Source organism: Amblyomma mixtum, chromosome 1, assembly GCF_055824585.1.
Source record: "Amblyomma mixtum isolate Tamu chromosome 1, ASM5582458v1, whole genome shotgun sequence".
In the NCBI taxonomy this organism is placed as follows: Eukaryota; Metazoa; Arthropoda; class Arachnida; order Ixodida; family Ixodidae; genus Amblyomma; species Amblyomma mixtum.
Window position 1 is genome coordinate 86,462,794 of NC_143012.1, and position 24,379 is coordinate 86,487,172.

Sequence of the window (24,379 nt, forward strand, 5' to 3'; positions counted from 1 at the left end):
CGCCGGTGCTCCTCCTTGTAGTAATCGGTGATTTGTTTGAATGTAATGGCCAGATTGTCTGATTGGGAGTACCCTTCCAAGGACAGGGTGATAGCCCGGGGAGAGAGTGCGCGGGCGGCCTGATCGGCCTGTTCGTTTCCCTGGAGTCCCTGGTGACCGGGGGCCCAAATCAGGTTGCGTGGAGTTGGATCTTCAGATCGACAGCTATATTCCAGTATGCGCCAGGCAAGCGGGGGAGCCCAGCCCAACTCGTAGTTCCGACAGGCCCCTCGCGAGTCGGTGATGATGTGTTTCGACTTGGGAGTAGTGAGAGCAAGAGCAATGGCAATCTCCTCCGCGTGTGTTGCGCTGTAGGCTTTGAAAGTGAGCCCGTTGACTGTGTTTGTGTTGTGTACGACTGCGGCCGTGTACCACACCCCGTGGTGTGGGCCGGCAACGTCTACGTAATACACATGTTCTTGGTTACCATAGTATCGCGCCAACGCTTCCGCGCGCGCCTGGCGACGACCGCTATGGTCTTCTCTGGACATGTTGCGGGGAAGGGGTCGGACCCGGAGGGCGCGTCTCCAGGGTTCTGGCACTCTCTCCCTTTCCTCAATATGGTAGTCATGTTTGATGTGTAACCGGTCCAAGAGGCGGCGACCGGACGTGGTCTGTGCAAGACGCGTGTATTGGTTGACTAAGTGGGCCTCTCGAAGCTCCCGAAATGTGTTCACCACGCCCAAGGCCAGAAGTCGCTGGTTGGACGTGGTGACCGGGAGGTCGAGAGCCCGCTTGATGATTTTCCGGTGGATGACCTCCAGTTGGTCATCATCATGTTTGCGCAGGTGCAAGTAGGGGGTTGAGTAGATGATTCTACTCGTTACGAAAGCATGGGCAAGCCGCAGTGCATCCTTGCTTCGTAATCCGCCCCGCTTGTTGGAGACCCGGCGGACCATGCGGCCCACCTGGTCTCCCACCGTGCGAAGTTTGGCTAGGGTGGTGTCGACTCTGCGTTGGTGGTGTATGAAGAGACCAAGGACGCGGATCTCCTTGGACTCCCGGATCGGTCCCGAGGGGAGACTGATGCAAAGCGGAGTTGTGTCCCGAGGGGAGGGACGTATGTGCACAAATTCTGATTTAGACGGGGCGCACTGGAGTCCGCAGTCGGCCGCGTAGTCGTCGACTAGGGTCGCCGCTGCTTGCAGGCAGGATTCCATGTGGCCCAGGTTACCTTGCGTGGCCCAGATTGTAATGTCATCCGCATAAAGAGCGTGATGTATCCCGGGCAAAGAGGACAATTTGGAGGGAAGATGAAGCATTGCCAAATTGAAGAGGAGGGGAGACAGGACCGCGCCTTGAGGTGTTCCCCTCGAGCCGATGGTGTATGGCCCGTGTTCCGCATCTTGTATGCGTATGTAGGCTTGACGGTCTGTAAGAAATTGTTTTATGTAGTTGAATGTTTTGTGGCCACAGTTGGTGTTACTGAGGTGGTCCAGGATTACTTCGTGTTTGACGTTGTCGAATGCGCCTTTAAGATCCAAGGCCAGGACCACCTTGTCGTTGTGGGGACATTCGACAGGATCTAAGATGTCGTGGTGAAGCTGCAGAAGTATATCCTGTGCAGACTTGTGAGGGCGAAAACCGAACATGGTGTCCGCGAAAGTGTGCTGTGTTTCGAGAAAATCGGAGAGTCTGTCGCGCACCATTGTCTCCATCAGCTTGCCGACACAAGACGTGAGGGAGATGGGGCGAAGGTTCTCCACATCAATAGGTTTGCCGGCCTTCGGAATAAAGGTCACGAGAGCCGATTTCCAATCGAGAGGGAGAGGAGTCTCTCCGTCCCAAATGCTATTGATGTATTTGAGGAGCGCGGCGTAGGCTGCGTCGGGAAGGTTGGCCAAGAGCTTGACCGTAACCTTGTCGCGCCCGGGTGCAGTGCCCCGCTTCATTTTGCTCAAGGCCGCCCGGAGGTCGTGGAGCTGGAACGGCTTGTCCAGCTCCGTGTTCTCTTCGCCTGCATACGAGTACGCCGCCTGCCGGGGGTCCTTAGTGGTGCACAGGTAGCGATCCCTGAGCGTGTGCGCTAGTTGTTTTGTCGTTCCTGTAAAGTTGTGCAAGGCCCTATGTAATTGGCGTTGGGTTTCTGTGCGTGTTTGTATTGGATCGATGAGGGCGCGGAACAGGCGCCACGTGTTGCGGCCAGACATCTGGCGAGCAGCCGCGTTGCACCGGCGCCGCGTGCGCTTGTCAGTAATAAACCAAAACTATAAAGTTGTGGGAAGTGGCATTACTAGTTATATTTGCCCACTGCGGCAGCTTAAGTACTGGATGTATACTCAACACCGTTGAATGCACTCAACCTAGTCGCGTCATTAGTTATAGTAGGCCGTCCAGACGCAAGGAATTTCTTGGAGCACTCGCTCGAAGTACGAGGGAAGGAACATTAAAAGAACAAGCTTGTCATTAGGCAGGCAGCCTCAGCAAGCAGGCATCTGCAGAAACAATTCCCTCCGCTGTCTCTCCCTCTCGCGTTCCCAGATTTAGAGCAATGCACGACGACTGGGGTTCTTCCCACGAACGCGATGTAGTAGGCGGGCGCCCATCATCAGTCACTCCGGCGCTGTGCGTGACATGCGACCATCGGGGAGGAAAGAAATGCGAGGAACGGAGCGCGCACGTTTTTCGGCACCGTCAACGCAGCGTATGCCAGTGAGCCGCGGGTGCCGGGACCCGCGTCCGACTCTCAGCATGCCTTGGTTGTTACTCAGTGGATCGTCCGCGTCGGCAGAAAGCTTTGATTCACAGAGCGACAATCAAGGCATGCCGGAGATGGACGCGAGTACTCCGCGTTCGCCATTTTTCTGGGATGAGCTGATGTTGCCCGAAGACCATTTAAGGCGGCGAAGAATATAAGTGGCGACACATGGCGATGTCGAAAATCATTGTAGATACGGCCTCACGGTAACGCAAATTGCGCATTTCCTCACTACCTAGGCAACTGGTTTTCTATATTAGATGGAGCATTCGATAGTACATGGAGGCTTCCAGGATTTTCAATGAATTGGTTTGCCTGACCACAAAAAAAAAGCAAAAAAAGTCGCAGATGCGTTGTATCAACCGGCCGTGCCATTGCACTGCACCATTGCATTACATATTGCTTTACAATGCAACGTAATTCATTACAACTGAACTACAATGCACTGCCATTGCTTTACACACGTTATCCTGAGTAGGCCAAAGATACCCCTGCTATAGGGTTCCGAACTTAAGTGCGGAAGGCTATTTAAGGCCACCGCGCTTCCTTTTCCGCACACCGCTAGCTTCGGAAGGAGAATGGTCGTCGCCGCCGCCTAGCATTGCCAAGCTATTGCACTGCACCGTTGCATTACATATTGCTTTACAATGCAATGTAATTCATTACATCTGAACTACAATGCATTGCCATTGCATTACATATGTTATCCTGAGTAGGACAAAGATACCCCCACTATAGGGTTCCGAACTTAAGTGCGGAAGGCTATTTAAGGCCACCGCACTTCCTTTTCCGCACACCGCTACACTGTTAGCAAAAAAAACACCCAAAAGGGAGTAAATGGCTTGTCCTCTAACGCACACCCAAAAGGAGTTCTTTTTTACTCCATATGTATGGTGTTTTTTGTTTACTCCCGTATATAAGGGAGTTATTTTGGAGTATAAAGGGAGTTATTTTAGAGTGAAAAGGGAGTAAATTTTTTACTACCCACAGAGATGGAGCCCGAAAATGGCGTCATGTTTATTTATCCTCATCCAGGCTCACTCTTACAGCAGTGACAGCGGCGGAAACGGGCAGTAGCTCTGCGGGTCGCCGGTAACCCAACTTGGGAAACTGCGCTGCCCTAGACCCCGCGTCACGCATTCTTTCCGCCGTCTGCTAGCCCAGCGGCGGCGTACGCGGCAGGAGTCGTCTGCTTGTCGTCTCCTTTTGCTGTACGAGCTCGTTACGTTGGCCATGTTCGTAGATAAAGGGATGTAACCTTATAATCAATAGTTCAAAACCGAAAAGGAGTCGCGGGGTAGTTTTCACGGTCATGCACCACGCTATATTTGACCCAAAACCAAAGCAGAAAAGATGAAAATACACCTGATGGTAGTTTGGAATGGCCGTGTTTGCTTTCATTGTCACTTCATTAAGGCTTGGATTTTAAACATGGCCGAGGAAAAATGTGGCCTCATGAGCTCAATCAAGAGCTCAGCGTTGACATCACGTTCTATCACAGTTCCCTGTTCATGCAACACATAATCTGCTGCAATACATTGCGACAACCACATTGAAAAAAGCCTGTGAGAATTAGGCCTAAGCGGGGGCTGTAACGGGGTGGCGACACAAACAAAGGAAAGTTAGGTATGGTTAGAGCACTGGAGGCTTCACAGGAGCAATTCAATTATGTATCGTACTGTAGCGGAAAACGGCGACAAGCCGATATCTTGTACCGCGGCTGGCGCCCGTGAAGGAGAAGAAGGCGAAATTCTAGAGGCGCGTGTGATAGAATGTAAAGCTACACATATATGCACAGTGTTGGAACGCGCAAGGCAAAAGTCTGAATTCATTGTCACAGGAACTAAGGATGCTATCACCAATAATTGGTGGAATGCAGAGTGCACGCGTGCCTATAGACGGCGGAAAGCAGCCTGGAAGAAACTCCTCCTAAATCAATGTCCAAATAATTGGTTGGATTATAAGTATGTCGCAGCAACATTTAAGCGCACTATCTCCCGCGCGAAGGAGGAGTATATTACAAGTCATTATGATTTTCTTTCTCAGTCAGGAAATAAACGGGCCTTGTTTAATTTTATGAGGAGAAGGAAAGTGATTCCTCCGGCTGTCAGTATTGAATCCCTCGTTCAATCCCCTGCTGACATCGCTACGGCCTTAGAGGGAATTGCGGGTGGCCTAGAACGTCGATTCACATCTGCACTTCATTATCCACCTACATTCTCATGCATCTCAAGTGATTTCATTGAGGTCACTATGCCTGAGCTTTCGCAGATTGTTTTGCGCCTATCTCCAGCGGCTCCTGGCCCCGATAAGGTCACTACATCTATGATTAAAATTTTGTTTACCGAATCTCCTGAAGATCTGTTGGCTCTGGTTAACCATTCCCTTAAAGGTCCATGGATTCCCCATGAGTGGCGTCTTGCGGAAATAGTTCCAATACTTAAAAAACAAGGGGAGGGTTTCACTTCTGATAACATACGCCCGATTTCATTAACATCGAATTTAGTGAAATTGGTGGAACGGGTCCTGCTTCGTCGTATCATGTATTTCATTTCTGCAAATGATATCTTGAATCCTTGTCAAATTGGTTTCAGGCCGGGCTGTTCGATTTGGTGTGCTCATACTGACCTTGAGAGCCGTATTAAATTAGCTCGCAGCACTAAACAGTTTGCCGCGCTTGTCACTCTGGATATCAGTAAAGCCTACGACAGCGTCGAGTACTCGATGCTGCTACACAGATTACAGGTCCTTAATTTCCCAAACTATTTCGTAGCCTGGATCTTTGCTTTCCTGGAAAACAGAGAATTTTATTGCTGCCGAAATGGTGTTTCTTCAAAGAAATTTCGACAGACAAGAGGTGTTCCGCAAGGCTCAGTTCTTTCCCCTGTTCCTTTTAACATCTTTCTAAGCTCCATTCCATGCATCCATAATGTGTCAGCTTACGTGTACGCTGACGACATCGCATTTTTTGCTTCTGCAAAAGATATTCACTCTCTGTATCAGATCTTGCAGGATTACCTCAATATTCTTGACAACTGGTTAGGAAGTATTCATCTGTCCCTCAATGTGAACAAATGCGCCTTGTTGGTCTTCCCGGTTTCTCATCCTGTACATATCTGCGTTTCTTATAGAAATCATATAATTCCTCAGGTTCAAAAAGTGAAGTATCTTGGAGTGATCTATGACTCTACTCTTTCCTGGCGGCCTCACATTGAGCAAGTTTCTGTCAAAGGAGTTCGGGCCATTGGCATCCTGCGTCGGCTTTGCAGCGCTAGGTCAGGGATGAGAAGGCACACACTTCTGCTGATCTATAAAATGTATGTACGCCCAATTTTGGAGTTCGGATGTGTTTTATTCTCAGGAGCTCCTGCCTATAAACTTCGACCGCTTGTGCTCTTGGAGCGTGAGGCGTTGCGCCTCTGCTTGGGACTTCCAAAGTATGTAGCTAATGTTGTCCTGCACCTTGAGGCGCGAATTCCATCTTTATTAGCCAGATTTCGCCTTTTAACAGTCCAAACCTTTTTGAATTTGTGCGACTCTCCTCTCCACACATCCAATGTAATATTTCTTAGTCAGCCCGCAGGCTTTTTAAATGCCACCTGGTCTCGTTTGCATACTCCGCAGATATGTTTCGTGCAGTCTCTCCTCGATCCCTTAAACATTAAGCTCACATATATCCATCCACTGCATAACATCTCACCTTCAGTCGAGATTGCTTTTGATAACATTTTCCCATCGAATGCCAAGCTCCAGCCCTTTCCTCTCCTTCTCGGTTTGTTACAGGACCACCTAAGATCCTTTCCTTTTCATATTCTCATTGCTACCGATGCCTCGCAGGATCGTGAAAAGGCAGGTGTGGGCATTTTTTCACCTGCATTAGGATGGTCCTTTTCTCTCCGTCTCCCTGACTTCACTCCAATTTATCTGGCCGAATTATTAGCTGTCATTCTAGCCTTACGTAAATTAGATCCTGCCGTTTCCAAAGTCATGGTTATGACGGACTCTCTATCTATTTGCTTTTCATTATCAACACCATCTGAGTTTCGGGCATTACGCCTCTTTAAGCAGCTGATCCCGCTTCATCTGAATTCGGTGAGGTTGCTTTGGGTACCGGGTCACGTGGGCATTCAGTTAAATGAGGTTGCTGATTCATTAGCAAGGGCCTCTCTCTGTGGCCCAATAATTGCTGTCCTGCCAACCTGCGCATATACAGCTGCGGTGAGGTTTCGCAGTTACACAATATTTCAGGAATTTTCAGCCTCGGCGCTTACTTCATCTCCCGAATACAAGCATCTTCTGCACCCTTGGAGCAGCAAAGACTGGAGTTCGCGCAGACTGGAGGTCTCTTTCACGCGGTTGCGATGCCGAGTTCCTCTGCTTAATTTCTACCTTCACAGATCTGGTCTGGCGGTTTCTCCACTGTGTCCATTTTGTGCCGAGCCTGAGACAGTGGATCACTACCTGCTGTTCTGCCGCCGATTCTCTTCTTTGAGAATTATTAGAAAATCCATTTCACCAGCTGGGTCTGCCTGTGTCCACTGAGGTTGTTCTTTCCTTTGGCGCTACTTCGCTTGGACGAAGCAACAGGAGTGCGCGCTGTGCAGTTCAAAAATTTCTTTTAGAAACACAGCGACTCCCATGCTAATATTATTATTTTTTTTCTATTTGTTTTCATTTTTCTGATTATCAAACTTTTAATTTATTATTATTATTATTATTATTATTTTTTCTGTCTCTCTTTCAGTCAATACAAAATTGAACCATTCCATATGTTGCATTCAAATTTGCACATAATGACGTCCTCCCATCTTCGATCTCCCTGCTAACAGGACCCCTTTCGTTGCATCGTCCAATCTGTCAGCCTATACCCTATTAATACTCCTTTACCTCTAAAACTCTTAATAATTCCAACAGTTCACCGCCTGTGTCTTGGCCACTCCCCCGTAGTGGATATATGTGCCATTCTACTTGAGGCCAACCAACCAACCAAGAATTTCGCCTTCATCGGCGGCCGAATTTCGATGGAGGCAAAATTCTAGAGGCCTGTGTGCTGTGCGATGTCAGTGCACGTTAAAGAACCCCAGGTGGCCGAAATTTCCGGAGCCCTCCACTACGGCGTCCCTCATTGTCCGATACGCTTTGGGACGTTAAACCCCCATAAACCGTAAACTTGCGTTAAATTTATTGAACAAGTGAAAAGCTCACTACTAGAATAATTTTATTCTGCTCGCAGACGAGAGCCCCACTGCGCAGCTCCTGGTTCCGAGGCAGAGCCCACGTTGTCAGCCCAACGTTAGCCATGCCAAATAAGAAACCTCGTCTTCCCGGCAGCGTGTTCGCCAAATGCAGCCGGTACAGCCAGCGATGACAGCGCCGCCCACCGGCAGGTAGCAGCCTACATTAAGGCTGGTTATAAATATTCATTCAAAACGACGGCTTGACATCGCTCGAACCAGTCTGACTGAAATTTTCCTCCTTTCTACTGAAGTTCTTCCATGCAATAAAGAAAAAAAAAGCCGCTATGGCGCAGTGGATTAGAGGCACGTGTTGCGTATGGAAGGTCGGCCGTTCGACTCCGCTCTCTGTACTGTAGTTTTATTGTATTTTTAAATTGATTTTTTTTCATATTTTCCCTTTTAGGTCGCAAATCGTGATGCTTAGTGGCATATAACGCCATTTAAGAGGATTTATTATCCCTTTTAGGTAAGCCTTTGTGACAATCTTCAGTCACCGTGATCAATTCACCGTGGTTTCAAGCCTTGTGGCTGTACAGGCTGCAGTTGGCGAATACGCGTCCCGGCATTCCCGCGCTAGGTGAAGCGCTCTTTAGGAAACTCGCATTAACGGCGGCGCCAGCTTTTCCTCTAAGCAACAGCAGCAGTCTATATGGTCTAAAAGACCACTATAAGAGACGAGACTTGGATTATTGGCTTATTGGAGTTTAACGTCCCAAGCGACTCAGGCTATGAGGGACGCCGTAGTGAAGGGCTCCGGAAATTTCCACCACCTGGGGGTCCTTAACGTGCACTGACATCGCACAGCACACGGGCCTCTGGAATTTCGCCTCCATCGAAATTCGGCCGCCGCGGCCGGGATCGAACCCGCGTCTTTCGGGTCAGCAGCCGAGCGCCGTAACCACTAAGCCACCGCGGCGGGTCAATATAAGAGACAAGAATTGCACATGGTAAAAGTGATCGCCATTGCTACACTGCTAGAGTGCAGGCGCGCACTAGCTTCGTCGGCCCTCTAAACTCTGCCAGCCATGCTTCCGTACGCGCCGCACATCGTTAAGATCAGAAACGGTAGGTGCACTGGGTTTTGTACGCATTCATCGTCAGCGGTTCACGGCTAACGCAGTGACGCTCCATGCGGTGTTGCACTTACACTCTAAACACCAATAAGCCTGTAAGGGAGTAAAAAGGGAGAACGTTCTCTTCTAGCACCCTCCCTTTTAGGGGCAGGGTATGCTGTCCAAGTCCCGGAGTAAAGTTTATTTATTTTATTTATTTATTTATTTATTTATTTGATACTGCCAACTGCCTCTTGGCAGTCCAGGCAGGAGTAAGTACAGGAAAGACAAGTCAAAGTCGGCACTACAAATCAAGGTAAACAAGAATGTGAGTGGCAAGAAAGCATAAGGAAATGGCTTGCAATACAGACTACTGCGTGAGTAAATTCAGCTTATATAAAATTACAAAAAGACGGACACTGACGTCATTGAAAAGAACAAAAAAAAAACACACATCTGCAAACTGCAAATACAGGAGAACTGGACACACTAAAACTAACGCGCTTCATTGCAAAGAGTGCACGGCAGACGCAAAGGATTCGACCGAGGTCAGACTGGCGACTTCTTGTGGTAGAGCATTCCACTCTGCAATAGTTTGTGGGATATACAGATATCCCTCGCCGCCCCGCGCTGAGTCACGAGACGAGAGCGCACGCCGCAGGGAATGGGGAGAGGAGGGCACCCAACAACTCTCCTCACCCTCAGCTCGGACGTGACGTCACGCCTACGCTCTGGCGTCTTAGGAACGGGGTGAACGACCCCTCTTGGTTGCAACCGGTTGCTCAAGGGGGTGCAATGTCGTAGGGGTTTAAGGAGAGCTCACGCGGGAACAAAGGCTGTCTAGTCTCTCCTCTCGCCGCGGTGACTGCCCGATTGCCCCGCCGACCCCGTCTCCTGCCCGCGCCCTCCCGGATTATCCAACGCCAGTCGACGACGACTTGGTAAGCTGCTGAACCATCTATTATCGGATAGAACATTCTTCCGCAGTGTGCTTTGCCTTGCGCTAGGTAAATAAACGGTTTCCTAGCGTACTCTGTTCGTTGCCTACTTCGTCCGAACCCGCCGTGGCTGTGACTTTGCGCCACGGGTTGGGGACACGAGAACGCCCGCGCATAGCTGGCACGGAAGCGCGCCTTCCCGGCCGGCTGCTCGCGGGTGACCCCATATCTTGGCACCCGAACGTGGGGCGAACTAGGCATTGAGCAGTGTACTTTGTTGGAGCGAACGACTGTCGACGCGCTAACAAAGGATGGCAGCTGATAGGCCTGACTTCCAGTCTTTGTTCATGCTGTCAGAGCTAGGGGCACAGAGCCAGGGCTCCCTACTTGACTTGCCTTTGGAAGGCGTAAATCTTGAGTGTTCCACGCGGAATAGCTGAGTTGCATTCCCGGGCGCGTCGGCAGGACTTAGGCCTGGTACGGAGGGCACCACATCGGGCACCTCGCCGCTCCGTGGTGCGAACAATAGGGCACCTACGCCTCATTGTTCGACGCCATCAGCGGCTGCGCCCAACTCCGGGGGCGTTAGTCCGCAGTCATCCGAGGTGCTCTTGCAGAACGCGATGCAAGTTATGCAGAGCTTAGCGGGTATGTTGCAAAACAATTTGCAAGCCCCGGCCCAGGCACCCCGTCTTAGGATATATACGTACCTACCTACACGGGGTACCATGACAGAACAGGGGCTAATGAGTACCTCGACCGTCTGCTGCATTATCAGCAAGCGACAGGAATTGCAGACGCCGAACTGCTCGCGCGTGTTGTGCCTGTCTCTTTGACGGAGCAAGCGGCCCGCTGGTACCGACTAACCGGCAACCGAGCGAGGACAATGGAGGAGTTTAGCGCAAGCTTCCGCGACGAATTCCTCCCCGCAAACTACGAGTGGCGTTTGAGGAGGGAGCTGGAACTCCGCACCCAGCACCCCGACGAGTCTTTGTTAGAGTACGTCCGAGCGATAGACGAACTGTATCGCCTCGCTGACCCTCGCGCCACAAACACGGAGAAAGTTGAGCGTGTCACACGACAAGCGCACCCGACTTTCGCGGCCTACCTGAGAGGAGGCAGGTTTAGAGACCTGGACGAGCTAGCAGCTGAGGCGAAGCGCATTCAGGGAGACATCCTCTCTGCGCGAGCGTATCGGCCGCCGCCACCTGCATCGCAGTCACTTGAGCCGCGCTGCGCGTGGAATGGCAGCTCAGCGCGTAGTCCGTCTAGAGCTGAAGCGACAGCACAGTTTGCTGACGAGCGTGTCCCGAGGGGTTGGGAATTGTCCGACCGCGCTTTGGACCCATTCAGCTACGCGCTGCGAACAGCACACGCTGCCGCAGAGCGGAACACCTGTAGCCGAGATCGCGAGGCCGACACGCGGCCGCACGAGCGGCCCCCACCGTCCGCACCGCGAGATCGAGATCGAAACGACCGACCGGAACGTGGCGACCAGCGCCTAGCCCGTCGGAGCCCGAGCAACCGCTGCTACAGGTGTGACCAACCGGGGCACTTCGCCCGCGACTGTGGCCGCCTCCCCGCCCGTGACCAAACACAGTCGGGAAACGGCTACAGCCGCCGGTGATCGACCTTCGATCCCGCGCGGCTTACACAGAGAACCCCGGTTTATTAGCGCCTTTGGCATGTCGCGTAGGAAGTTCTGTTGACTTGCCAGCGCCGTTCATCGAGCTAACGATAGCTCGAAAGAAATTCACCGCGTTACTCGATACAGGGGCAAGCGCTTCTTTGTTCGGTGACGAGGTGCTACACCATCTCCGCCAGAACAAAATCCGGTTGAGAGAGTGCGATACCACTTTTCGCCTCGCGAGCGGCACAGCGCAATCCAGCGGTGCAGCTAGGATAGTGGTTCGCTGGGAAAGACGCGTGCGGCGGCAACGCCTCGTTCATCTTCCCTGTTTATCCGTTCCTGTAATTCTTGGGCGAGACTTCCTAGCCAAGACAGGCATTGTGATAGACATAGCCAGCGGAGGCTATCGAGAGCGCACCGCCGGCGCCTTGAAGCTTTTTGCAAAAGCGCCCGCGGCCTCGCAGTCAATTACGGCTCCGAACGCGGAGCTAGCGGGGAGTGACCGTGGAAAACCACCCCCGCCGGCCCGGAAACAAGCATGCGGGCGGACAGTCGCCGCTGAGAGAGGGCCCCCAGAGAATGTTGTCGCGGTAGAAAGCTGTTCTACCGTGCCAGCGAGGTCAATGCATCCTTTGTTGTCGGAGGTGAACAGCGTATCGGAGAGGGAGAAGGCACGCTTGTCATCTCTCCTCTACGAATTCAACGCGACATTCACAGACCGGCCTGGCCTGACTACACTAGTAAGGCACAGAATAGACACGGGTGATGCACTGCCTTGGAAGTGCAATCCTAGACCAATTAGCTTGGCTAAGAGAAAAGCACTAGACGGCGCCTTAGACGAACTTATCGATACTGGCGTTGTTGAGAGGTCTAACAGCCCTTGGGGCTTCCCGGTAGTCTTAGTCCCAAAGAAAGACGATACATATCGGCTTTGCGTGGACTACCGCAGACTGAATGAGGTTACGAGGAAGGATGCGTACCCTCTACCAACCATTTCTTCCCTAGTGTCCAACCTAGGTGGGGCGAAGTACTTTACTACGCTCGATGCTAGCCGCGGATACTTTCAGGTTGAAATGGATGAGCGTGATAAGGAGAAGACTGCTTTCACTTGTCACAGAGGTCTTTTCCAATTCAAGAGAATGTCTTTTGGCTTGGTAGGAGCACCCGCTACTTATCAGCGCCTGATGGACCGTGTTCTGGGAGATGCGAAGTGGCACCACGCGCTCGCATACCTAGACGACATCGTGGTGTACTCAAAAACATTCGAGGAACACCTGCGTCACTCACTTGAGGGACATCCTAGAGAGGCTGAGGTCCGCGGGAATCACTTTGAACCCGAAGAAGGCGCAGATCGCCGCGACCCGAATAACACTGTTGGGGTTCACGATCGACAAAGGCCGCATTCTGCCGTGCGAGGATAAACTTGAGGCTTTGCTGAAGTTTCCGTCGCCGTCAGATCTAGCCGGTCTCAGACGCTTCCTGGGAATGGCGAACTTTTATCGCCAGTTCATCCCGGATTGCGCAGCGCTGCAGGCACCTTTGGCAAAGCTTTTGAAGAAGGGCGAGCGCTGGAGTTGGGGTCACGAGCAAGAGGCTGCACTGCGCAACCTCACCAAGGTGCTCGCGGACACGGCTGAGTTGCAGCTACCCGACCTAAACAGGGAGTTTGTGATTCAAACCGACGCAAGCGACCTGGGCTTAGGAGCAGTGTTGCTTCAGGAGCATGAAGGCGTCCTCCGACCGGTAGCGTTCGCGAGCCGTTCACTGACGCCGGCAGAGAGGAACTATTCGGTGACAGAGAAGGAATGTCTCGCGATAGTTTTTGCTCTGCGGAAGTTCGACTACTACGTCGACGGGGTGGCATTTGTGATCGAGACGGATCACATGGCGCTCACCTGGCTGAGACGACTCAGCGAGCCGAGCGGCCGCCTGGCGCGTTGGGCCCTGTTGCTGCAGCGTTACGACTTTGCCGTACGCTACCGAAAAGGGAAGAATAACGCCGTGGCTGACGCACTCTCGCGAGCGCCTGTCCAGAGCGAGGAAGGTCACGCGACCGACCGCCCGACAGAGAGAGAGAGTGAGGGATTGTCGCCAGCCGTAGCCGATGTAAGGGACACGGACCGACCGTTGACCCCAGGCGAGAGCGTGAACCACGTGGACTACGCGAGTTCCGTGGGGATCGCGTTCAGCAGAAAGGAGTTGCTCGAAGCTCAGCAGATGGATTCATTTTGTCGAAAAGTGTTCGACGGGCTCCGGGAGCCGGGCGGCCGGCCGCCGCGCACACGGGGACAGCTGGTTTTGCTGTCGGTGCGGAGCGCTTGGAAACAGCTGGTAGTGCTGTGAGCGCGCTGGATTCTTATCTGCTGGATTCCGACGGCGTCCTGCTGAGGTATATCCCATCCGAGAACGACACAAGTGAGGCGTTCAAGGTGGTGATACCGCGGGTGTTGAGAGCGGCACTGTTACGCTACTTTCACGACTCGTGCATCGCTGGGCATGCAAGCGGCCCCAAGACTTACATTAAGTTGTGTCGCTTTGCTACCTGGCTTGGCATGAAGAGGGACGTAACACGCTACGCCCGCTCATGTCATGTGTGCCAAAGCGTGAAGCCCCGGGGTGGACGACCGCCCGGCCTCATGCAGCCGATTAACAGCCAGACTCCCTGGCAAATCGCGGCGTGTGACATCATGGGAGTGTAGCAGAGTGGTTTCTTGGGCGAGTTGGTTTACCATATTGAAATATACCTGCGCTTAAAAGACACGGACAGAAAGAAAGAGACACACACACAAAGCGCTGGACTTACAACTGAATTTTTATTCGGGAAACACTGCTCTTTATGCACACCAGCAGCTGATAAAAATGGAAGATGGTAACACCCGGATGATAAAAATTGACAACTGTCTCGTCACATGTCCAGTCCTACCTTCCCTTTTGTAAAAATTCCCTTTCCTTTGATAGTAGTGAAAGGGACGTGCTACTCACACATGCAACCCCACTGTCCGCTATGCTCATGGCTGCTGGTGTGCATAAAGAGCAGTGTTTCCCGAATAAAAATTCAGTTGTAAGTCCAGCGCTTTGTGTGTGTGTCTCTTTCTTTCTGTCCGTGTCTTTTAAGCGCAGGTATATTTCAATTTCGACATCATGGGACCATATCCCACGACACCAAGCAGGAACAAGTTCTTGCTGGTGGTCACGGATCACTTCAGCAAGTGGGTTGAACTTTTCCCCCTTAGAAAGCTGACGGCACGAGTGATCATGGAGAAGCTGATGGACGTATTCACCAGGTTCGGTTTCCCAGAGCAGCTGATAACGGACAACGCGTCCTACTTCACTGCGAAGGTGTTCGTAGATTCGTGCGCTGCACTCGGCATTAAGCACAAGAAAACGACCACCTATCATGCTCAGTCGAACCCCACGGAACGAGTCAACCGCAACATCAAGCACATGCCTGTCGCGTACTCTGAGAGGCACAAAGATTGGGACTCCTATCTGCCAGAGATCGCGTTCGCTTTGCGTTCGACCGTTAACCGCTCGACTGGGTATGCACCATCTTCTCTCAATCTGGGTAGAGAGCTGCTAAATCCGATGGACCGGATTCTAACGGACAGCAGGAAGACGCCAGTCGCTTCGTCGGCACGAGCTGAATACGCGACGCAGCTGCGCGCTAAGATGACGGAGGCCTTACACAAGGCTCGCCGAAACCTGAGCACCGCTAGGGCGCAGCAGAAAGCACAGTACGACCGCTCGCACCGGGATGTTCACTACGAAGTGGGCGATCTGGTGCTTCGGCGCCAACACGTTCTGAGCGATGCTAGCAGCCAGTTCGCGGCCTCGTTGGCGCCGAAATGGATCGGGCCGTTTCGCGTGCGAGAGAAGCTTTCCTCGCTCGTTTACAGGCTCGAGGACTTGCGGTCGAAACCGACAGGCGGACCGGTGCACGTATGCGACTTGAAACGTTACGTGCAGCGAGATGAGCGGGTTCAGGACACAGCCCGACCCGCGCCGCAGTCGGAAAACGAGCGCTGCGAGCAGCCGGCCAACTCCGCGTCCCGCTATAACTTGCGCCGCAGACAGAAATAAAATCTGCCTGCGCGGACTAGAGCGAGGGCGCAGGCCGACACGCAGTCTCGTTAAATGCATGAACGTACGGGCCGCTCATGCCAATCAATGTTACGTAAGACTTACTTGCGTTAACCCTCATGACTCTCGTGAGGGCCGAACAGCTACGTAGCACGCGCTGCGGGAGTTGGTTACATCTGTGTTGACCTTTTTCAGCGCAGATGGAAAAGAAGCAGGGCGCATCAGAACGACATCGTTCACCACTCCCACCAATTAGAACCATCTAGAGCCACCATCCAGCTGCGGCAACGCGCCTCGCCCATGGCCCGCCGCTACGCCCAGCCCGCGACCTGAAGCCGCCACCCTGCTGCCACCTGGGCACCCCTGCCACCTGCCACATCGCGTCGGAGCTGGCCGCCTGCCGACTGTACGCCGCTGCACCCGCCTACCCAAGAACAAGCTGGTCAAAACACAGAGATCGCAGCCGTGGCCCGTTTACCGCCTCAACCCTGAGCCCTCGCCAGCTAACCGGGCACGCCAGGGCAGCCCAACCGCCCGGCCTCTACCATGGAAGCGCCGCGGCCCTCGCCTATGAAGCCACCTGACCCAGTCTCTGAGGGTGGCGCAGCCACGGACCTGGCCTCCAAGCAGTCGAAGCCGGTGCCACGGAGGCGGTCAACCACCTTCACCGGAGCGGTGCAAGCGCGGGAAATCGGAAGACGGCAACCGATAGCAAGCCACCTTTCGACGTCGGCATCTCGCGGGTGGTCAAGCATTCGGACCAGCTGATCGGTGCGGGCGTGGCGCGGACATCAACAAGTGTACCGGCGGGAGCCGAAGAACTTCGATCCCTGGATGGCGGAGAAGATTAAGTAACGTTGCGCCTGCTTCTCTGTCCGGGAGGCTTCTTAAGGAGGGGAGGATGTGGGATATACAGATATCCCTCGCCGCCCCGCGCTGAGTCACGAGACGAGAGCGCACGCCGCAGGGAATGGGGAGAGGAGGGCACCCGGCAACTCTCCTCACCCTCAGCTCGGACGTGACGTCACGCCTACGCTCTGGCGTCTTAGGAACGGGGTGAACGACCCCTCTTGGTTGCAACCGGTTGCTCAAGGGGGTGCAATGTCGTAGGGGTTTAAGGAGAGCTCACGCGGGAACAAAGGCTGTCTAGTCTCTCCTCTCGCCGCGGTGACTGCCCGATTGCCCCGCCGACCCCGTCTCCTGCCCGCGCCCTCCCGGATTATCCAACGCCAGTCGACGACGACTTGGTAAGCTGCTGAACCATCTATTATCGGATAGAACATTCTTCCGCAGTGTGTTTTGCCTTGCGCTAGGTAAATAAACGGTTTCCTAGCGTACTCTGTTCGTTGCCTACTTCGTCCAAACCCGCCGTGGCTGTGACTCTGCGCCACGGGTTGGGGACACGAGAACGCCCGCGCATAGCTGGCACGGAAGCTCGCCCTCCCGGCCGGCTGCACGCGAGTGACCCCATAAGTTCGAGGGAAGAACGAGAAGCGATAGGCGCTAGTCTTAGCCTGTGGCATCAAAATTGTTTTGCTGTGCTTGCCTCTTGTTTCTCTTCTTTTATTGAAATTGATGTAGATGTCGGAATCCATTTTTGTTAGTTTGTTAACTATATTAAACATAGTTTGAAGGCGATGGAGTCTACGCCGAAATTCTAATGTTGGGAGGCCAGACCGTGTTCTGAGATCAGTGACCGAGGCTCTTCTACTGTAAGTATTATAAATAAATCTAAGGGCTTTCTTTTGCACGCTTTCAATGTTACTGATGTCATTTTTCATCGGCATAATCAAGCAATGGTCTATGAGTGTCGTGTAGGCAGCGCGTTTAGTCCTACTAGTGCAATGTTTCAGCCGGTGTTTAAGTAGCCATAGCCTCCTTAGCGACGCCGAAACGACGTATTGAACATGAGCGCTCCAGGTTAGCTTCGAGTCAATTACTACACCCAAGTTCGATCACTATACAAACGAAACGCTTACTTTTGGCAACGGAGGTACACATTCCCACTGCAAATCGTAGTAACCTGATGCAGTTAGCAATGGGAGGACGTTTTTCAACACGTCACCGGAGGCCCTGAGGTTATTAAATAGAGAATATTGAAACGTCGGGTAAGATCTTACACTCTAAACACAAATGGAGTTAAAAAGGGAGTAAAGTTGTCCTCTATAGCGCACACGCTAGAAGACAGTTTACTGCATTTTTACTCCCATATAGGTGTATTTGTGTTTAGAGTGTAGTAACTGCTAGAAATTCGCATGTTTTTAAGAGGGAATTTGTTTCCGTCGCGAACCGCAAGTATTCCGCATTTTTAGTGATGGAAATCTACCTCAGGGCTTGGGCAGCAAACCATTCCCCTTAAGGGAGTGCGTTAGAGAGCAACTTACTCCCTTTTCACACTTTTCGTGTTTAGAGTGTAGTTTTCCAATCTCCGAGCACTGAGCGACCGAGGCGGCTGCCAATGGCCGTCAACGAATTTCACTGAAGGCCTAGCATTACCACGGGCGCGCTTTTGTCGGGTGTTGGCGGTCGGCCACACGATGACAGCACAGGATGTGTTGCGTGAGAAATGCGCGTGATCGTGCATTTCAAGCTGTTTAAAATCACCGCTCTTTTGACAGCGATCGAGTTCGAGAAAGCAGGAAAACGCGTGACTTTCATACATTCATTCCATAGTTCGAGCGGAAAGCGCGCAATGCGGCTTAAATCGAACAGCAAATTCTACTTATAAACTGGTCAGAATCTCGAACATTTCCATGTGTTAACTTTCTGCGACACTGTCAAGAAGGAATTGCTCAGTGAACGTTTCAAAACGCCGGGTTCGGCTTCAGTTTCGTTCTCGCTACAGTTTTGCAATGGCCTTTGGCACGAATATGGCGCAAAAATGAGCAAACACTGAATTTCGTAGCAGCACGTAGCCAGATTCACCATTTGGCGCAATCTGACGCGCTTTGCGCAGCAACAGCTCCACCACTGCAGAAGGAATGGGCACAATGGCGGGTCGTATCAGACGCGCATGCGCTATTCGCCATTCCAGACACCAGGTGGCGCGCCGACACAACTGCGCATGCGCACAGAGGGTGCCCCACTTTTCTGCTCCCGAGGGATCAACAGCCGTCATGAATTTATCGAACGCGACATTGGCGCAAAAATTGTTGGAAAATATTGGCGCGAAAAGTTGGCGCTCAGGGCATACAGCTATGCGCCCCCCCCCCCCCCCCCCCCCTTCATGGGACGCTGTTCTGTCTGGCTCTATTATCTGCTAGATCAGAGACGACTGATCGCGCGGCCTCATGGAATAGCTGAAGCTGCCGGGGTCCTGGACTGAGGACCATCCACGAGGACCGACTCCCGGTCACCCTTCCTTTTGACGAAATGAAAGTTTTTCGCCACTACTACTTGCCCATTCCAGGCTGCGCGCAGAGATGACTAACACTGAACTTTTCTTTTTCGCAAATATTGCCTTGCATACACAAAGATGAATTTTGGTCGTTCACCGCTAGCTGACCAGCCGTACGACTTTCAAGGTCACGGGATCAACCAAGAAGCGGCGTGAGAAGCTGTTACACTCCTTTGACTTCGTCATTGTTGACATCCACGAGGGTACAATTTCAAAAGCGCTATAGAGTAGCGGCTAGTTGGCAACACTGGTTCATATGACGGCGTTAGGTTGTGCTATGAATGCGCTAAGCGCCGTAAAGAGAAGGTCGACGCCCTGGGCGACTTTCAGGCACGCTCTGTGCGTCTTGATACCGTCTTAGCGCAATCTGCAACCACCACGAAGCAGTGTATAACCTCAGCCATTGTCACTAAAACCGGTTGTACTTAGCGGTTGCCACCCACACAAGTCCAACATTCTTGAACAAAAATTTCGAATATCAATAAACTGTAAGGTACTCGTACAAAAATATTGAAGGCAATGGCCTATTCTTCCGATATGCAGCAAAATCATTCCTTTATAGTGTTTCCACCGCTCGCATCAAGCAGGTAAGACTGCCATAGAAAACCATTGAGGAACACAGTTGACGACAGCGAACACGTCAATAATAAAAAAAAGTAAGGCCTGACTATAGAATCTGAAGATAAGGAGTAATTACTCATTGGCATCCACCCGAGCGCAGCCATACGGCTACAAAGGAAAGCTACACAGCTTTCTCAGAAACTTCGCAGTTAAAGAAAAATTCGTCCTGGTCCGGGGTTCGAACCCAGGACCACCGCTTCACCGGAGCAGTCGCTCTACCAATTGAGCTAACCAGGACGGCAAGCTTATGGGGGCGAGTTTCGAGTTCGAGTTATTGATCAATTCGCTCTCGCCCTACCATAAGCTTGCCGTCCTGGTTAGCTCAATTGGTACAGCGACTGCTCCGGTGAAGCGGTGGTCCTGGGTTCGAACCCCGGACCAGGACGAATTTTTCTTTAACTGCGAAGTTTCTGAGAAAGCTGTATAGCTTTCCTTTGTAGCCGTATGGCTGCGCTCGAGTGGATGCCAATGAGTAATTACTCCCTTATTACAAAACTACTCCACCTTGGGGGATTCCCCTAAACATTTCGCCAAGATCTGAAGATATTTTGATTATTATAGATAAATCTTATAATATATGCAAAAATTGCAATCACAAACTCTTTCCCGTACAAAAATGCTTTTGTCCAAGATTATCGGGTATACGCGTGTCCGTGCACAGTTGGTGTGGCCGGTATGGCCACCCGTGCGGCCCCCCTCACCGTGTGCTTCGGGCGCGAAGGCCTTCCTGAGCCTCCCCAGGGCCTCCTTGAAGGCGCGCACGTCGTGCGTCAGCACCAGGATGTCCTCTCGCTGCACCATGGCGCCCCCGGCGCCGGCAGCAGCGCCGCCCGCCGCCTGGCGGCCATCGTCGCGTCCGCCGCCGCCCGCGCTACTGTCGTTGCTGCTGCCGCTGCTAGCGCTGCTCGCCAGGCTGGTCGCCGACTGCACACAACAGAGCATCGGCCCATTGACATACAGCATGCCGGAAGCGCTCCCCCAATGGGCACTGAAACTCCCTTGGACGTCCTGTGGACGTTTAGGACGTTCATGGTACGTCCAAGAGAATACTAGCACACAACAGAGCACTGGCCCATTGGCATATCACATACCGGAAGCACTCTCCCAATGTAACAAAACTTCTGTTTGGGCTAGATGGGGCATAGCTTATTTTGAAATGAATTTAAGCGCACAAGAACACGCACACAAGAAGAAACACACAGGACAGGCGCTGTCCTGTGTGTTTCCTCTTCTTGTGTGCGTGTTCTTGTGCGCTTAAATTCATTTCAAAATAAACTCTCCCAATGGGCACTGAAACTCCCTTGGACGTCCTGTGGACATTTAGGACGTCCATGGGACGTCCAAGAGAATACTAGTGCCCATTGAGCTGGGCTGCACCCGATACAAAAATACATGCAGAAGTTGATCGAACCTCTAGCGGGATGAGTGTCCAGCTCCCTTTAGCCAGAATAGCACGTAACAACGAGTCACCGTCTTGAGTAGGACGGACGCAAGCGTTGACAAGCGAATGAATGTGATTACTCAGTGTTCGCAGTAAATACAGGAAGAACCGCTCACACCACATGACATGCAAAGCTAAAACCAGGATAGCACCCAACTGTGGCTTCTCTTTTTTATCATATCATCACGCTTTTCGCGAATTTTGTTTAAAACTATAAATATATGCACTGGTACATAATGGATAGATTAAGTTGCTAGTACGCACTTATATCTACCGTCGTACAGTCTGTGTAATGTTTTAGGGCCCCGTTATCGCTAAGCAATTATTTTCAGCGTCACTTGCAATGCGAGTCAGACACATGACGGTATCTGGTTGCAGTTGCCTCATACATCAATCGCAGTCGCGCTATCAAGGGGGAGGAAATCGCTGCAGCCGTGTAGGGATGCGCTGTAACACGCGGGCGTGATTAAAAGGGCAGTGACATATATCGTTGATGGTGACATCTATTATGACGCAACAATTGCGGCTGCATCACAAACTTTTACGCTCCGTCCGTATCACCAACGCGCAATATAGGTGCGTGCATTTTGTCTAAATCGTTTCCTTTGTTTCGTGACAAATCCGGAGCAATATTTATCAAGTTCCGTTGTGAACGAATCTGCCACTCGCTAGCTCTATGCTACTTTCCCAGTGAAATAACAATACAGCATATGCACATGCGGCACTAGAGTCTCGTATGGTGTGGTTTGGTTTATGGGGTTTAACGTCCCAAGGTGACTCAGGCTATGAGAGACGCCGTAGTGGAGGGCTCCGGAAATTTCGACCACCTGGGGTTCTTTAACGTGCACTGACATCGCACAGTACACGGGCCTGTAAAATTTCGCCTCCATCGAAATTCAACAGCCGCGGCCGGGATCGCACCCGCGTCTTTCGGGTCAGTAGCCAAGCACCGTAACCACTGAGCCACCGCGGCGACAAATTCTCGGAGTGCAATAGCTGTAAAGCAAGAGGAGTGACAAGACTAAGTAGATCAAAAATTGGAGGTGACACTTAAGCCAAGGGAGTGACACTCTCATAGAACCAATGGGGACGTTTTTTTTCGAAGGCGATGGTGGCGGCACCTGGGAGAGGCGGTAAACGCATAAAAAATCCAATATGGCGGCGTGCGTTTAGGCGGCTGGTTGTGGCCGGTTGCTCGCGCTACAGTGCACTGTACTCGCGCGTTCTAGGTGCTGGCGGCCGCTAGCTCGATCCAAGCTTTGTAAATACTGGTGATTAACTGATCCCGCGCTGCATTCGCGCTTGATTCCCTAAGTACTTACGGAATCTGCTCACTCGCTTTTGTATTTCGATGTGTCTGTTGATGTAGCATGGTGGCGAGCGGCGCGACTGCTTAGCAGCTGCGCTCGTTCGAGAACGAAAAGCGTAAATGGTTTTGTACAAAGAACAATTTATTAAAAGAACATCAGCAGAGACAAACTATGTTCAAAAAGTGATTTTAGGCCTCAGTGGCATTGCAGTATTAGTAACTGGCATCCTAAAAATCAAAATAAAAAACGCCATTATGTAAACTTGAAGACATGAACGCACAGACAATATATAGGGGATAAAAAAAGGTATCAAGGTAGGTACAGTGTACATAATAAATTGCTACATGAGTGAATATAGGTTTGTCGCGACTTTGTAAGAGATTTATGTAGATAGCAGGGAAGTAAAACATCTGACATGTATTGAAACGCATCAGTCTGTGACTATGAATAAACACACGCAGAGAAAGGCAGCGAAAAATTTCAACCTTTGACTCATGTAGACGAAATCACAGTGCGTTGGGCTAGGGACAACATAATATGCTGCAGTGCTAGTTCTTTGTATAAAGACTCCAAGAAAAGCTCACTGTGTGACTCGACATGACTCCAATGACGCTGCTGCAGTGCGAATGTCGCCGACGTCGCCGTTTTCGCTTGCGCGACTGACCGGCCGTCGTCTGCTTGTCGTCTGCTGCCGCGTTACCCGCGTCGTGATCTTCGCAGCTAATTTCTTTGATATCTTATTTTTAATACCTATGGCTGGTAATAATTTAGTTCATAAGCATGTTTTTATTATTGACAGTGGTCAAAAAATTTCACTTTTATTAGGCTTAACTGCAGCCGCGTTTACCGCCGATACCAGGATCGCTGCAATCGTTTCGACCACGGCGCCACCCTCGGCGCGGACGCGCAACTTGCAACATGCCACAGCCCTGCTTAAGCTGCGCCTTAAGGGTATGACGCGATGGCGTAACGGGTTAACTCCCATATATGCAGAATTGGTCGTTCTCCGCTCCACATTCATATAGATCCCTGGGAGCCCTCTTACCACTCCTGGCGAAGTGGCATAGTCCATCGAATGCGCACGAATTTTTTGTGGGTCTTTGGCAGAGGCAATGCCTGTACTCCATCAAGCACACGCGGGACATCAACAAAAGCATATGCGCTGCAGGGAAGTAAGCCGTGTACTTGACACCCACACGCACAAAGAAGCCGGGACTAGCCCCGCTGGCAATGCTATCAGGCCGTGGACGGGTCTGCCAGCGATGCTAATATTGCACGCCAGATCGCTCGTATCACCCTCACACGTCCACCGAGGCTGACCTCAGATTAGATAATTCAAACAGCCCCTCATCCCCTTCCCTTAATTGTTTGCTTAATTGCTTAGCGAGGGCCTCGATTCTGGCAGCCTTGACGCCTTAGGAAGCATAAGAGGGTTCTCACGCAGCTTCCACCCTCTCCGTTCGATGACGTTCTACGTCACACCTGCGGTAACTCAGGACGTTCGACGTCCGCCGCTTATGAACGTGGGTGACGCTGATGAACACTCTCAAGGTTAGGTTACTTGTAAACATAAATACCCACGAAAGCAGAAGAATTGACAGCCGTCGCCGTAGCTCAGAGGTAGAGCACCGGACGCGTAATTCGGAGGTCGTGGGTTCGGATCCCACCGGCGGCAGGTGGTTGTTTTTTCTTCTGCTTTTCTAATCAATTAGCTTTAAACGATAACATATTCAGTAATATTCTAAATTGATCAACACCACAAAATAAATAACCTATAAAAAAAATCCCCTGTGCCCCTTGGTTTCTGTGGCTGTTGGCTTCTGTCACATTCATTCTCTCCTGTCATTTATCCCCCATAGTCCACCGGCTCCAGCTTCTTGGGCACGCATGCATGAGGTGCTGCCCTCAGCTTGATTGATTTAAACCCTAGATTGAG

General features: G+C 51.6%; 1 protein-coding gene across 4 annotated transcripts in view; it reads right to left on the reverse strand.

The window, feature by feature from the left end:
* Positions 1-24,379, reverse strand: part of LOC149367114 (rho GTPase-activating protein 45-like) — a 165,621-nt gene that overhangs the window by 49,184 nt on the left and 92,058 nt on the right. For all 4 annotated transcript variants that reach the window (XM_089554225.1, XM_089554212.1, XM_089554205.1 and 1 more), the window contains one exon: positions 20,394-20,616. In XM_089554225.1, coding sequence (XP_089410351.1) covers positions 20,394-20,616 — 223 coding nt within the window. The remainder of the gene's footprint in view (positions 1-20,393; positions 20,617-24,379) is intronic.